Source organism: Dunckerocampus dactyliophorus, chromosome 6, assembly GCF_027744805.1.
Source record: "Dunckerocampus dactyliophorus isolate RoL2022-P2 chromosome 6, RoL_Ddac_1.1, whole genome shotgun sequence".
Classification (NCBI taxonomy): domain Eukaryota; kingdom Metazoa; phylum Chordata; class Actinopteri; order Syngnathiformes; family Syngnathidae; genus Dunckerocampus; species Dunckerocampus dactyliophorus.
In genome coordinates this window covers 3,208,386-3,220,224 of record NC_072824.1, presented here as the reverse complement: position 1 = coordinate 3,220,224, position 11,839 = coordinate 3,208,386, and the positions used below count along the sequence as shown (strand labels likewise).

The window sequence follows — 11,839 nt, the reverse complement described above, 5'->3', positions numbered from 1 at the left end:
TTTTTCAAGTACTCATGAAATGTCTGCAAGGTTAGCAGGTCTTCTTTCACTCCGTCCCACTTCCTGTTTGCCTATCAGATGAACGACAGCAGAGAAAAGGCTGTCAAAGACTAGAGGGAGAGGAAAACAAGCTACCGTGTCAAATTCCCCAGAGAAGCCAGAACCACTCTGCATGCCATTTCTCCACTCGGAATCACGGCCTGTCTCTCGACTCAGCTCCTCATCGCTCGCCAGCTGGCCCCCCACCACACCCCAATGCTCGCTTAAACCTTGTTAGCCACTCCACCAGTCTTTTTCCCAGCCGCCTTCTGACTCTCATGTGCCACTTTCGCACAGGAAGGGCTTTCATTCGTGAGATGCAACATCTTTCTTTCTTAGCGTGTGTGCACGTTAATGCATTAAAGTTAATCATGCGATGTTATGAAGCGATTGTCCTCACTCCACTTTTAACGTTCGGCTGGGTTTGAGTGGCTGAACGAGCAATAAATACCTGTTTTATCAGCTCAGGTTTTTAGCACTGGTGACCAGATGTGTCCATCAAACGTGTTGATGATCAAATTTATTTTCATTTGTGGAAAAGCAAAACCTCGTAAACACAACTGAGACCAAAGCTGTCATGACTTTGTTTGAACGATTCAAGTAGTATGGAAGCCGCTGGAAGGGATGGTCATTGTTGACACCGTCATAAGAGATCACTGATATAAACAACACAGAGCAGTCGTTAGGGTATGTTTTTGTGAAATAACCGCTTCTCTGTTCAAACACTGAAAAAAATTACCTGTGTCTGATCAGGTCAGGTACAGGGTCACGGTTGATTTGTGTCTGTCATCACTCTCTTCTTTCTGCCTCTAGGGATCCAGTCTGCTCTGAAAACTCACAGCACTGAGCAATGAGGAAAAGGGACAGGAAGTGCTCGTCCAATCAGAGAGGCAGACGCCCACGAAGGACATGAGGGTCGACCACTCGGGACCGATTTAAAAACCTAAAGGAGCCTTGGTGGATTCCTGACACAAGCTTGTGATATTCTAGAAGAAACGTCTCTTCTAAATGTGTTCATCCATAAGTAAATGTCCCATGGCGACAACCTCTCGGCGACTTTCTCCGATGGATACCCTGGCGCCGTCCCCTCAGACCCAGAAGGCAGCACCGGGAGGGCTGAGACGAAGCGGGACTTCTAGGTTGACATTCCTCGGCTGGCTGGCACTGCTCTCCGTCTTGGGCTTACCGACGGTTGCGGCCGATTGTTGGCTCATCGAGGGGGAGAAAGGCTTCGTGTGGTTGGCCATCTGCAGCATGAACCAGCCGCCCTACGAGGCCATACCCTCGCACATCAACAGGTAAGAAGACCTGCCCGTCACTCCCTCAAAACACGATTACACCAAGTTGTCCAGTTCAATTTGGTCTGCCACGGTACGGTTCTGCTATGTAACCACCTTGCATTTGCAAACGGTATAGAAGCGGTATAGAAAATGGATGGATGGATGGATGAGCTGGATGGATGGATGAGCTTCATTAAAACTTGGTTGAAAGCCTGATCCTTATCTGCGCAGCACCATTGTGGACTTGAGGCTGAATGAGAACAAGATCCGCTCGGTCCACTATTCCTCTCTCAGTCGCTTTGGCAACCTCACCTACCTGAACCTCACCAAGAACGACATCAGCTATGTGGAGGACGGAGCTTTCTCTGCACAGTTCAACCTGCAGGTGAGTCTGATCTGATTTGTCCCATGTGAGCCAGTCTGATGTATGACAAACAGAAAAAACACCTTCAAGGTTATCTCAGGGTACTTTCCATATGAAGCAGGTCTTCATACGTTAAACAAAACCAACCACATGGTCGAGCACTTTGGCAACAGAGGCAAGGGAAAACTCCTTCATCTTTATATCTGAATCAGGTTTTGATCATATGTGGATAAAACTGATATTAACGGGCCCAGCTATACATTAAATAGAGTGAAAGACCACAGGTATGTAGACCATTAAATAGTGAAAATGATGTGAAGTAATGTGGAGGTTACCAGACCAAACTAAACATCATATAGCTCCTTACATGTGTAACACAAGCTGCTGCGCCAGCAGGTGAAATGCAAACATGAGACCATCTAAAGCGTCAGCAGCTTTGATCAGCATGCAAAACATGAAGTGTGCTGCTGAGCCCGTCATCTTGCAGCTCTGTAGCGAGCTGGCCGCCTCTCTTTGGAGATTAGGAGTAATCCCACTTGTCTTTGTACCGACCTCCCACCACCCCCCCACTCACTTCTCAAGGTTCTCCAGATGGGCTTCAACAAACTGAGGAACCTGACAGAGGGGATGCTGCGAGGGCTGGGGAAGCTTCAGTACCTCTACCTGCAAGCCAACCTCATCGAGACGGTCACGCCCAACACCTTCTGGGAGTGCCCCAACATTGAGAACATTGATCTCTCCATGAACAGGTATTTCGGTTTTGTCATGAACAGGAAAAGTTCATCATGGCAGTCGCTAACAAGATTTGAAACGGGCCACAATTGAAAGATTCGCTGTCTTAAAACCAGGCTGAAAATGCGTTTAATGTGAACTGTGCATCATTAAAAGTAACCCAGGCCATTTAAACCTTAAAAGCCGCTCACTGATGTTTAAAAATTAACCCTGAACAATTATTATACTCAAATGTAGCCCTTTTTGTTTCCCAGTAATATGTCTGAGCAGAAACCCCATACTATTTAAAGCAGGGGTCTCAAACTCAATTTCACTGGGGGCCACTGGGGTAGAGTTTGGGTGAGGCTGGGCCGCATCAAGTATTGGGAGTAGGACTGGGAATCTCAGGGTACCTCACGATACGATACAATTCACAATACATCCATGTGATAACACCACTGTTAGTTCAGTGTTGGTGTTTACTTGCCCCTGTAAGTATGTAAGTAACACTGAGCTTGCCCGGATGTTGCGGGCTGCAGTTACACTACTCTTTGATGTCCAGTCGCGGGCCGCAAGATACGATTTGGTGGGCCACAAATGGCCCGCGGGCCACGAGTTTGAGACCCCTGATTTAAAGGGTCCCTGACATGACTCATCAACTTTGCTTGTTTGTAATTATGTTCTACATTCTTCCATTTTTGAAAGCGAACAGTAAATTCGCAAAAATGACATTTATAGTTTATGGCGCCACCCACGATTCTGAGTTTCGGAAGTGATGTCATCTGTCGATGACATCACTGTCACTCAGGTAAACAGTGTGGTGTACGGGCTGGAGGATGTTTACAGTGATTATAGGGAAGATTTGAGCCATGTGTCAATAGTTTTCGAGGAGAAAAGAAGAAACAAGCATTTGGAGGCTAGAGAAGCACTTGAGAGCAGACCTCCGCCAAGCGCCATAGTTCCCCCCCATATTGTGATTCACACCAAAATAATAGCAACAATTTTTTGGGATCAGTCTGTGATATTTTATAGAACCTGTTGAAATTGACCATTTTTTGTGGAGTTATATGCGAAAATGACGAAAATGGTTCTCTTGCACAATGTTAAAGAATCCTTTAAAAAAGTTCTGGATCCAGACGGTGATCCAGATACAACCCAAAATTCAGTTCAAAACAGTTCTTCCATATCCCATTTCTGACAATTCCTGAAAATTTCATCCAAACAAACAAACAGACTGGCAAAGACACTGGCAAAGACATACCTTGTCGCTATCATGGAATAGTGTTTAGAGTATAGTGCATAGTATAGAGCAGGGGTCACCAACGTGGTGCCCGTGGGAACCAGGTAGCCCCCACGACCACATGAGGTGCCCGCAAGCCTGCTTTTCATTCAGGTTTTCAGTTAATAATGTGAGAACACTAGAAAGAAAAGTATTCTGAAACATAAAATGTGAGTTGTGGATACCAGCATTTTGTGAATGTTTTGGTAAACCAAGCATATTTGATCTGTTTGGGTTGAAATAAGGTATGAAAAGCATTTCTACAAAAATGAGTAGCTCGTGGCCATTTTCATTTTCTAAAAGTAGCTCTCGCAAGGAAAAACGTTGGTGACCCCTGGTATAGAGTATAGAATAGTGTGTGTAAAACAACACATGACTTACTCTCTTGTGCCAACTTCGATGTAGTGGTCGTTCTTGTTTTTTTTCTAGTGTACCGGCGGAATAACATCCCTTTTCAAAAGTTGTTTATACCGTACTTTCAAGCCAAATGCTTCTTGTAAAGGTGTTCTGTCGAAGCAGTCATCAGTAAAATGATCACTGCAAAGAACAGAACTCGAGGTGGGCGTCCATCTGTCTCTCGTTCGTTGCACTTGCATCGTCCATTCTTGTCCTAAACCTTCCTCTTTTGGAAAATAAAAGAAACTTACACTTTCTCACCATCTACCTCGAGAAGTGTTTATTTTTACTCTGCTTTAGCTGAGAGGTGTCACCCCGATGACAGAAGTGAGACCGAACTACGAGAGCTAGTTCGTCATGATTGGCGCCATGAACTATATGTAAAGTTGATGAATCCTGTCAGGGACCCTTTAAGATTGATGTGAGTGGCTTCGTTTGCAGTTCACCCGCCCACTTTAGGGACATCTGGCATAGTTGATTGACATGTAGGTCAAAAAAGAAGTAATGCAAAAGCATGGCAAGCAAGGGCCGCATGGTGGCCTAGTAGTTAGCATGTTGGCCACATAATCAGGAGATCTGGAAGTTCGAATCTCCATTGGGCATCTCTGTGTGGAGTTTGCATGTTTGCATGTGGGTTTATGCCGGCTTCCGCCCACATTCAAACAACATGCATGTTAGGTTAATTGGCAATTTAGGTATGAATGTGAGTGTGAATGGTTGTTTGTGATTGGCTGGCTACCAGTCCAGGGTGTGCCCCGCCTCTCACCCAAAGTCAGCTGGGATAGGCTCCCTGCCACCCTAGTGAGGACAAGCGATATAGAAAATGAATGAATGCAAAAGCAATAAAACGAATAAACTAGATTTTTGGCTTTTTGCCGTATTTTCTATTAAATTTAGGGTTGAGTTCTGATTTGTTTGGCAGTGGAAACATTCCCTCCCTGAGAAGCCACTGGGGTTCCTGATTTTGATTCTGATTTTGCATTCACCTTTAATGGCATTAATGGATTGTTTATACCTGTGTTCCTTCTTCAGGATTCAGGTGCTGGATGGCAGTTTGTTCTCTGGACTTTCCAAGCTGACCACTTGCGAACTTTACACCAATCCCTTCAATTGCTCCTGCGAGCTGCTGGGCTTCCTGCGCTGGCTTGGCGCCTTCCCCAACAGGACCAGCGAGAGGATGGTGTGCGACTCCCCTCAAGGATTCTCAGGTTACAACCTCTTGAGCCAAAATCCCCGCATGCCCACGCAACGCAACGCCCTGCACGTGCTCAGTTTAGTCTGCACAGAGGTCGGCGGTAACGCTACATCTTTTTACATCAACGGCTTGTTAGACGTCACCACCCTGTCCCCAGATTTCTCCCCATGTGGACTGGACGACTGCGCTTCGGGCACGCCTCCCGACGAGGTGATCTATCACACCATTTTCACGGAAACCAACCCCATCATGACTCTGAAGCAGGTGCTGCACTCGAGCGCTGTGATCACGGTGGAGATCCCTCATCCCTACAGAAAAATGTACATCCTGATGCTTTACAACAACAGCTTCTTCACTGATATCCAGAAGTTGAAGAATCAAAGAGAAGATATCGAGCTGAAGAACTTAAAACCCAACACGGACTACACATACTGTGTGGCCTCCATACGCAACTCTTTGCGCTTCAACCACACCTGTCTGACCATTTCCACTGGCCGTAGGGGAGGACCAGAAAGGGTAGCCAATCAGTCGTCAGCAACCCACTACATTATGACTATTCTAGGATGCTTATTCGGAATGCTGCTCTTCCTCGGACTTGTTGTCCACTGCCTGAGAAGGAGGAGGATCATGGAGGAGAAGGAGCGCAAGATGAGCAGGATACAGAGAACTCTGATAGAGCTCAAGTACGGTGGTGAAGGGGATATCGAAGGAGGGAGTGGCGGTCCTGTTTCTCAGAAGCTTGCCAGCGGGGACAGTCTGTCCAGGATGCCCTACCTACCTCAGGGTGCCGAGATAGATCCATACCAGCTGCAGGAGGTGGTGGAAACGCCCCCACACAAGCCTGCTAAGCTTAACTACATGGAGGTCAGAGGGTCCGGCGTGGAGCGAGATATGTCGCCGCAAGCCAACCCCCAGGGATCTGTTGCAGAGATCTCCACAATCGCTAAAGAAGTGGATAAAGTGAACCAGATCATCAACAACTGCATAGATGCTCTCAAGTCTGAATCTACCTCTTTCCAACAGGGGATCAAATCCCCATCTTCAGCAGGTGGAGGTGCTGTGTCCACAGCAGAGCCACAGTTGGTGCTCCTCTCTGAGCAAGGAGAGCGAGGAGACAGAGGAGGTGAGTTCCTCTCCCCGGTCTATAAGGGAGGGAGAGGAGGGCGAGGCTACCATCACTCACTGCAACGACACCACAGCATGGAGGCTCCCCCGACCTCCAAGCGGCCCAGCACATCCTCGTCTCCTGGTTCTGCCCGGAGCCCACGCTCATTCCACTCTGAAGGAGCCTATCACGCCTCAGAGACTCGCTACATCGAGAGGACCTCGCCTGGAGAGAGAGGAGACAGGGGAGGTGAGGAGACCATCCGCACTGTCAATCCGGCAGCCGCTATCCTGCGAGCCGAAGCCCAGAGAATCCGTCAGTACCACGAGCACCGCCACTCCTACCCCGGCTCCCAGCAACACCTCCAGGAGCTGCAGCACCACCCCCAGATCATGCAGGAGCTTCACTACCACCCTGGCGGTCGCAAGCCCTCCGTGTTAGACCCGCTCACACTCAGCCGGCAGGCCAAGCAGCGAGAGTTGGCCTACTCGCAGCTGGCGCCGCACTACCCTCTGTCACCGCAGTACCACAACCTCAGCTACTGCTCCAGCCCCGAGGAGGACGAGGAGGAAGAAGAGGAAGGGCTACTCTGCACCCCGACTCTCGGACTGTGGGAGCGCTTCAAACTGCACCGCAAAAGGCACCGGCAGGCGTCTATGGAGGACGAGGGCTACGTGGCGGCCGGGCATGCGCTGCGGAGGAAGGTTCAGTTCGCCAAGGATGAGGATCTCCACGACATTTTGGACTACTGGAAAGGGGTGTCGGCCCAGCAAAAGGCCTGAGGGAAACCTACACTGTGGACACAGACATGTAAATATACACAAACTCAGAAACCAGGGTGTGAAGGAATCGACACACATCTTTCAAAGCCTTCTCAAAAACATGTCATGGAGGACCAAAGTGGAGTTATATACAACCACAAAATTCATAACTTATACAGATTTCTTTTCTAATGTAATGGAACTCACAGCTCAAACATATGTAGCTCTTTGTATGTTTTCAGTGAGGGGAGAACAAGTTAGCGGGCGACACGTCCTGAAATTTGACTTAGCTTAGACAGGAAGGGACTGACGACTTTTTGTTTTTACACTCAGCAAAAGACATGATTCAAAAACATTCTCAGGATGGGTCGCCCGGCAACGCTAATGCCCTTTTTCCACCGCACTACTCGGCTCGACTCGTTAGTAATGAGTTTTCACTGGCAAATCCTCTGAGGTACTATTTGTAGTAGCGCTGGTAGATTGTTGATGGAGGATATTCAGCGTCATCGTGGAATTGATGCCAGCCAGCGTGGCTGCAAGAGTGTACGTTGGTAAACCTCATTCTCTGAACCTTGAGAGGTGTGCTGGGTGTCGAGTTGCCAGTCCAGCCTTTTAGCTCGATGCCTAGCGCTCTCGACTTTCATTCTGAAAGGTCCTTGGTTTGAGTCAACAGCAGTGTGCAGGGCTGGCTGAACCAGGCGGTTACAACCGCATACGTGAGAAAACATACTTATAGTGTTGCCACGTCTGCAACTTGCAACACAAGAGCCGTTCTACTCCATTGTTAGCGCGTCTTGACCATCAGAGAAGTTTCCCATGACTACGGAGCCAGCGCTACTTAGAGTGGAAAAGCGAAACCCCCAAAGCGGGCCGAGCCAAGCTGAACCGTGTTGGTACCATGCAGTGGAAAAGGGGTCATAAGAAGGCGCTTGGAGAACTCACAGAAAAGTGAGTTCGGTGTAACGTGCCAAAAGCCAACAAGGGATAGCGGAGTCCTTTTCTAGCATCTCCTTGCTTTTATATAGAGAATTTGAAGAAAAAGATATTCCAATATGTTGCTATTATTCTTATTCTTACTACTATGAATTCTTCTTCTTACTGTTCCTACAATCCTCATCGTTACTCCTCTATTATTTCAATGTGGCATGGCTCCGTGGTGGCGTGACTGTGCCCTGACTGGTCGGAACCTCTCAGCCGAGGAAGACACAACAACAACAAGAGACGTTTGAGCGCATCTTTCTACCAGGAGGTAGCTCCTCGGCTAACAAAAGGACACGCTGTCCAGATGTGAGCTAAAAAAGTTCTATATTTGCAGCAGAGGTTTGTACCATGTGCTTTTTGAAAACTGTTAGTTAGTTAGCCACCTGCTCAGTTACAATGGTTTTTTTTTTATTATTTTGACGTTGAACTTAAAAAAACAACAACAAATCTTCAAGTGAATGTCTTTAATTCCCACAAGGGGAAACCTATCTGCACTGTTTAAAAAAAAAAAAAAGCAAAGGAAAAAAGAGCTAGAACTCTTGTCGACTTCCTTCCTGAAACACCGTAGCTCCACTGTGTCTCATCTCCCAGCGTGTCCCAGTTTGGAACTGGGTTATTTGCTTTTTCTTTGTTTTTGGTTTTTAATCTCTGGTTCCACTGTGGTGCCGTCGTGCCAACTTGACAAATCAGAAAAGCGAGTGTTTTGGAAAACAATTTTTTTTGCACGATCTATATACAGACCTCCTCACGTGTATATACAGTTTAAACAGTATGTATACAGTATACCTATGAAACATCCAACCACAATTTGCACAAGATCGCTTCACCTTTCAATCGTCCAATCATTCTGAAGACCAAAGTACTGTGGAAATCAATTGACCCTTGTAGACCACCCCTCCCCTGCCCCCCGAACCCTGAACAACACAAATACATACGCTCAAGTGTACTCATGCGGAGTCAGCCGCTAACACAGATGATGAATGTATTCTTTGCCAACAGTTAAACTGATTGGATTGTTTCTCGTGTCAAATATAGATGATCTGTCTATAGACCACAAGGGCCGCATCACAAGTCCACGGAAGTCGTGCATTTACGGTCACCTGTTGAATAAGTTGCTAACTTTCTACACTTGTGGGTTTTTTTTTAGTTGAAATCGGTGTTGTCAGAATGTGAAAGGCGGGAAAGGACAAACAAATGTTTGGCAACAGCAGAGGTTAAATATTTCAATCTGTGCCAAAACCATCCAGTGGAGTGCAAATCAAGCTAAGGCAAATGTTGACGTTGACAAGTTGTGACAAGATTTTAATAAGATTTTGTACAAAAAAGTGCAAAATCGGTAGCGTAGAACCTCCAAAATTGACACTTGAGCTAACCCCAGCCACAACCCCAAACCCAGTCCTATAACTCCAACCGCAACCCCAGCCCCAACCTTAAACCCAAGCCCAATGCCGAACCTATCCCAACCCCAGCCCCAACCTTTAAACTCAAGCAAAACTCTGAGCCCATCCCAACCCTAAGCCCAGGCCCAAACCGTTCAACTTTAGAGGTTCCACTGCAGCCTGTAGAAAACTTATAACTAATTATATATGTTATTTTTTCTACTTTCAAAAATATATTTTTGAAATGAAACAAGTTCATTTTGACCAGAATCTAGTGCTTAACATTTGACTAAATTCTGTGGAGAACAGACTGGCCAATGTTGATTGTTGTGTGATGAAACGGTACAAAGACATCTTTTTGAGCGCAGGTAACGCCACAGTCGAGGGCGACGACATCACAGCGTTTTGTTTTTTTTATGTAGCTGGACGTCTTTCACGAGCCGATCCGAAAGCAGAGCAATGAGCCGGCCCAGATCGTGGCTTCAGCTCCACAGCAGCCTTAAAATATTCCACTTTTTCTGGTGTTCTTTTCTGGGTCTGTCATCTTTTCAACGTGTGCTTTCTTCTTGTTGACTGACGGGAAAGACGCTGTTATCCATGCGGCCGTGTGCGACTGCTTGTGTTGGACTTGTCCCGCGTTCACAGGTCATCGCTTGTCAGAGCGGCAGATTCCAAGTTGTCGATGAGGATGCTGATGGGAGTGCTGCTGCTAATCTGGACTTTTAAAACGCGGAAAGGGAGAGACGGACACAAACGATAGCGGAGACATCTCAGCGGAAGACAGGACAGGACAGGACAGATGCTTTCTTTCTTTTTTCTTGTCAAACCATCAAAAAGCACAATAAAGTACCCTTTCTTTCATCGTCTCCTTTCTTGGACAAATCATTCATGGATTCTTTCCATGTTGTGACTGCATGCAGATCTCGCTGGATGCAATCATTTGTTCACCCAAGCCAGATTTACTAGAAACAAAAAGACATGCCGAGTCATCGTTTCCATAGTAATGAGTAGGGGTGGCTACCGAAAACAGTACTTTTATAGGCATCAACTAGGGATGCAGCGATAGATTGGCCACCGATCAGTATGGGCCGATTTCCAAAAAAAAAAAATCACGTGATCACGTGTATGTTGACTTTTGGAGGCTCACGGTAGCTAACGCAGTGCGACAGTTAGATGGCTAAGCTAAGTTGTTTTTTTCATATCATTGGCCAGTAGCAGGGGCGCAACCATGAATACTGGGTCCCATGAAAAAAGTAATGTTGCCCCCCCCATTATTTAATTACTAATTTTTATTAAAAATGACCTATTTTTGGGCCCCCTGGCAAACAAGGGACCTTGGAAGTGTCCTGACGTTTCCCCTTTATACAGGACTCATAAAGAAATTGAAGAATGTATAATTAATCCATATGATCAGTATCTGTATCGGCCGATTTCAGTCCTTGATAAAACCCTGATCGGAGCATCACAAGCACCGACCGAATTCCGCCGATACAACCGAGCACCAGTCTACGTGGAGTGTCATGCCGCCGCTCCTAACATTCAATTCACAGGCCAAGAAGACGACGGCAGAGGGAGGTCAACAAGGAGACAAATTAAAGCTACAGAAGCTGAAATAAGTCATTTTTTAAGTATATGGGTACAATAAAACCTACCTGTTTAATAAATGTCAGCATGTTCTTGACGCCTGGGCACGTCCTGTTGGGTAGAAACGTAGCCTTCACTAGAGTAAACGCCCACGAGGCCATTTATTTCCATACTGGAAACAAATGGCCTCCATCACCAGCACTGTTTGACTGCAATTTCCAGCTTTAATTTGAGTTGTTCTGATTATTTTTGTGCGATCTTTCCGCTGCCATCAATTATGAATGAAACGACACATCTTTATCACGCACACCAATGTAGTCGTGGGCAGGGGCGGACTTACCATTAGGTCAACACAGGCAATTGTCTGGGGCCCCCAGAGATTTCCAGGGATCCCCAAACGTCTCATAAAAACTGATTATTTTTCTTCGATTTAAAGTACACACTATTTTAGTCTTAATTCACGTGCCTAAGACTACATCAAAATGCGTAATCTTTCGTAAGCGTTTCGACGATGCCCCTCCTTTCTCATGCAATGGACTATTCCATGTGCACATTGATTATGGAAGACGGGAGAGTTACTCCAGTGGAGCGGAGAAGGGAAGGCGAGAGGAAAGCAAACAGTTTTAGCAAAACTACCGGAGGTGTCAACCGTTTTCAATCACAACAAACGCAGACATGACGACAGCAGTGCCGCTACTGTCAGCGTCAGGTGAGGAGAATGCAGTAGATGAAGCTGAGCCTGACGCTTTTCATCACAAAGATGTG

General features: G+C 46.6%; 1 protein-coding gene across 7 annotated transcripts in view; it reads left to right on the top strand.

Moving 5' to 3' along the window:
- Positions 1-10,810, top strand: part of LOC129183196 (protein ELFN1-like) — a 114,020-nt gene extending 103,210 nt beyond the window's left edge. For all 7 annotated transcript variants that reach the window (XM_054780181.1, XM_054780182.1, XM_054780176.1 and 4 more), the window contains 4 exons: positions 853-1,337; positions 1,551-1,704; positions 2,266-2,432; positions 5,102-10,810. In XM_054780181.1, the coding sequence (XP_054636156.1) occupies positions 1,048-1,337; positions 1,551-1,704; positions 2,266-2,432; positions 5,102-7,151 (2,661 nt within the window). In that variant the 5' untranslated portion in view covers positions 853-1,047 and the 3' untranslated portion in view covers positions 7,152-10,810. The remainder of the gene's footprint in view (positions 1-852; positions 1,338-1,550; positions 1,705-2,265; positions 2,433-5,101) is intronic.
- The last annotated feature ends 1,029 nt before the right edge of the window (positions 10,811-11,839 follow it).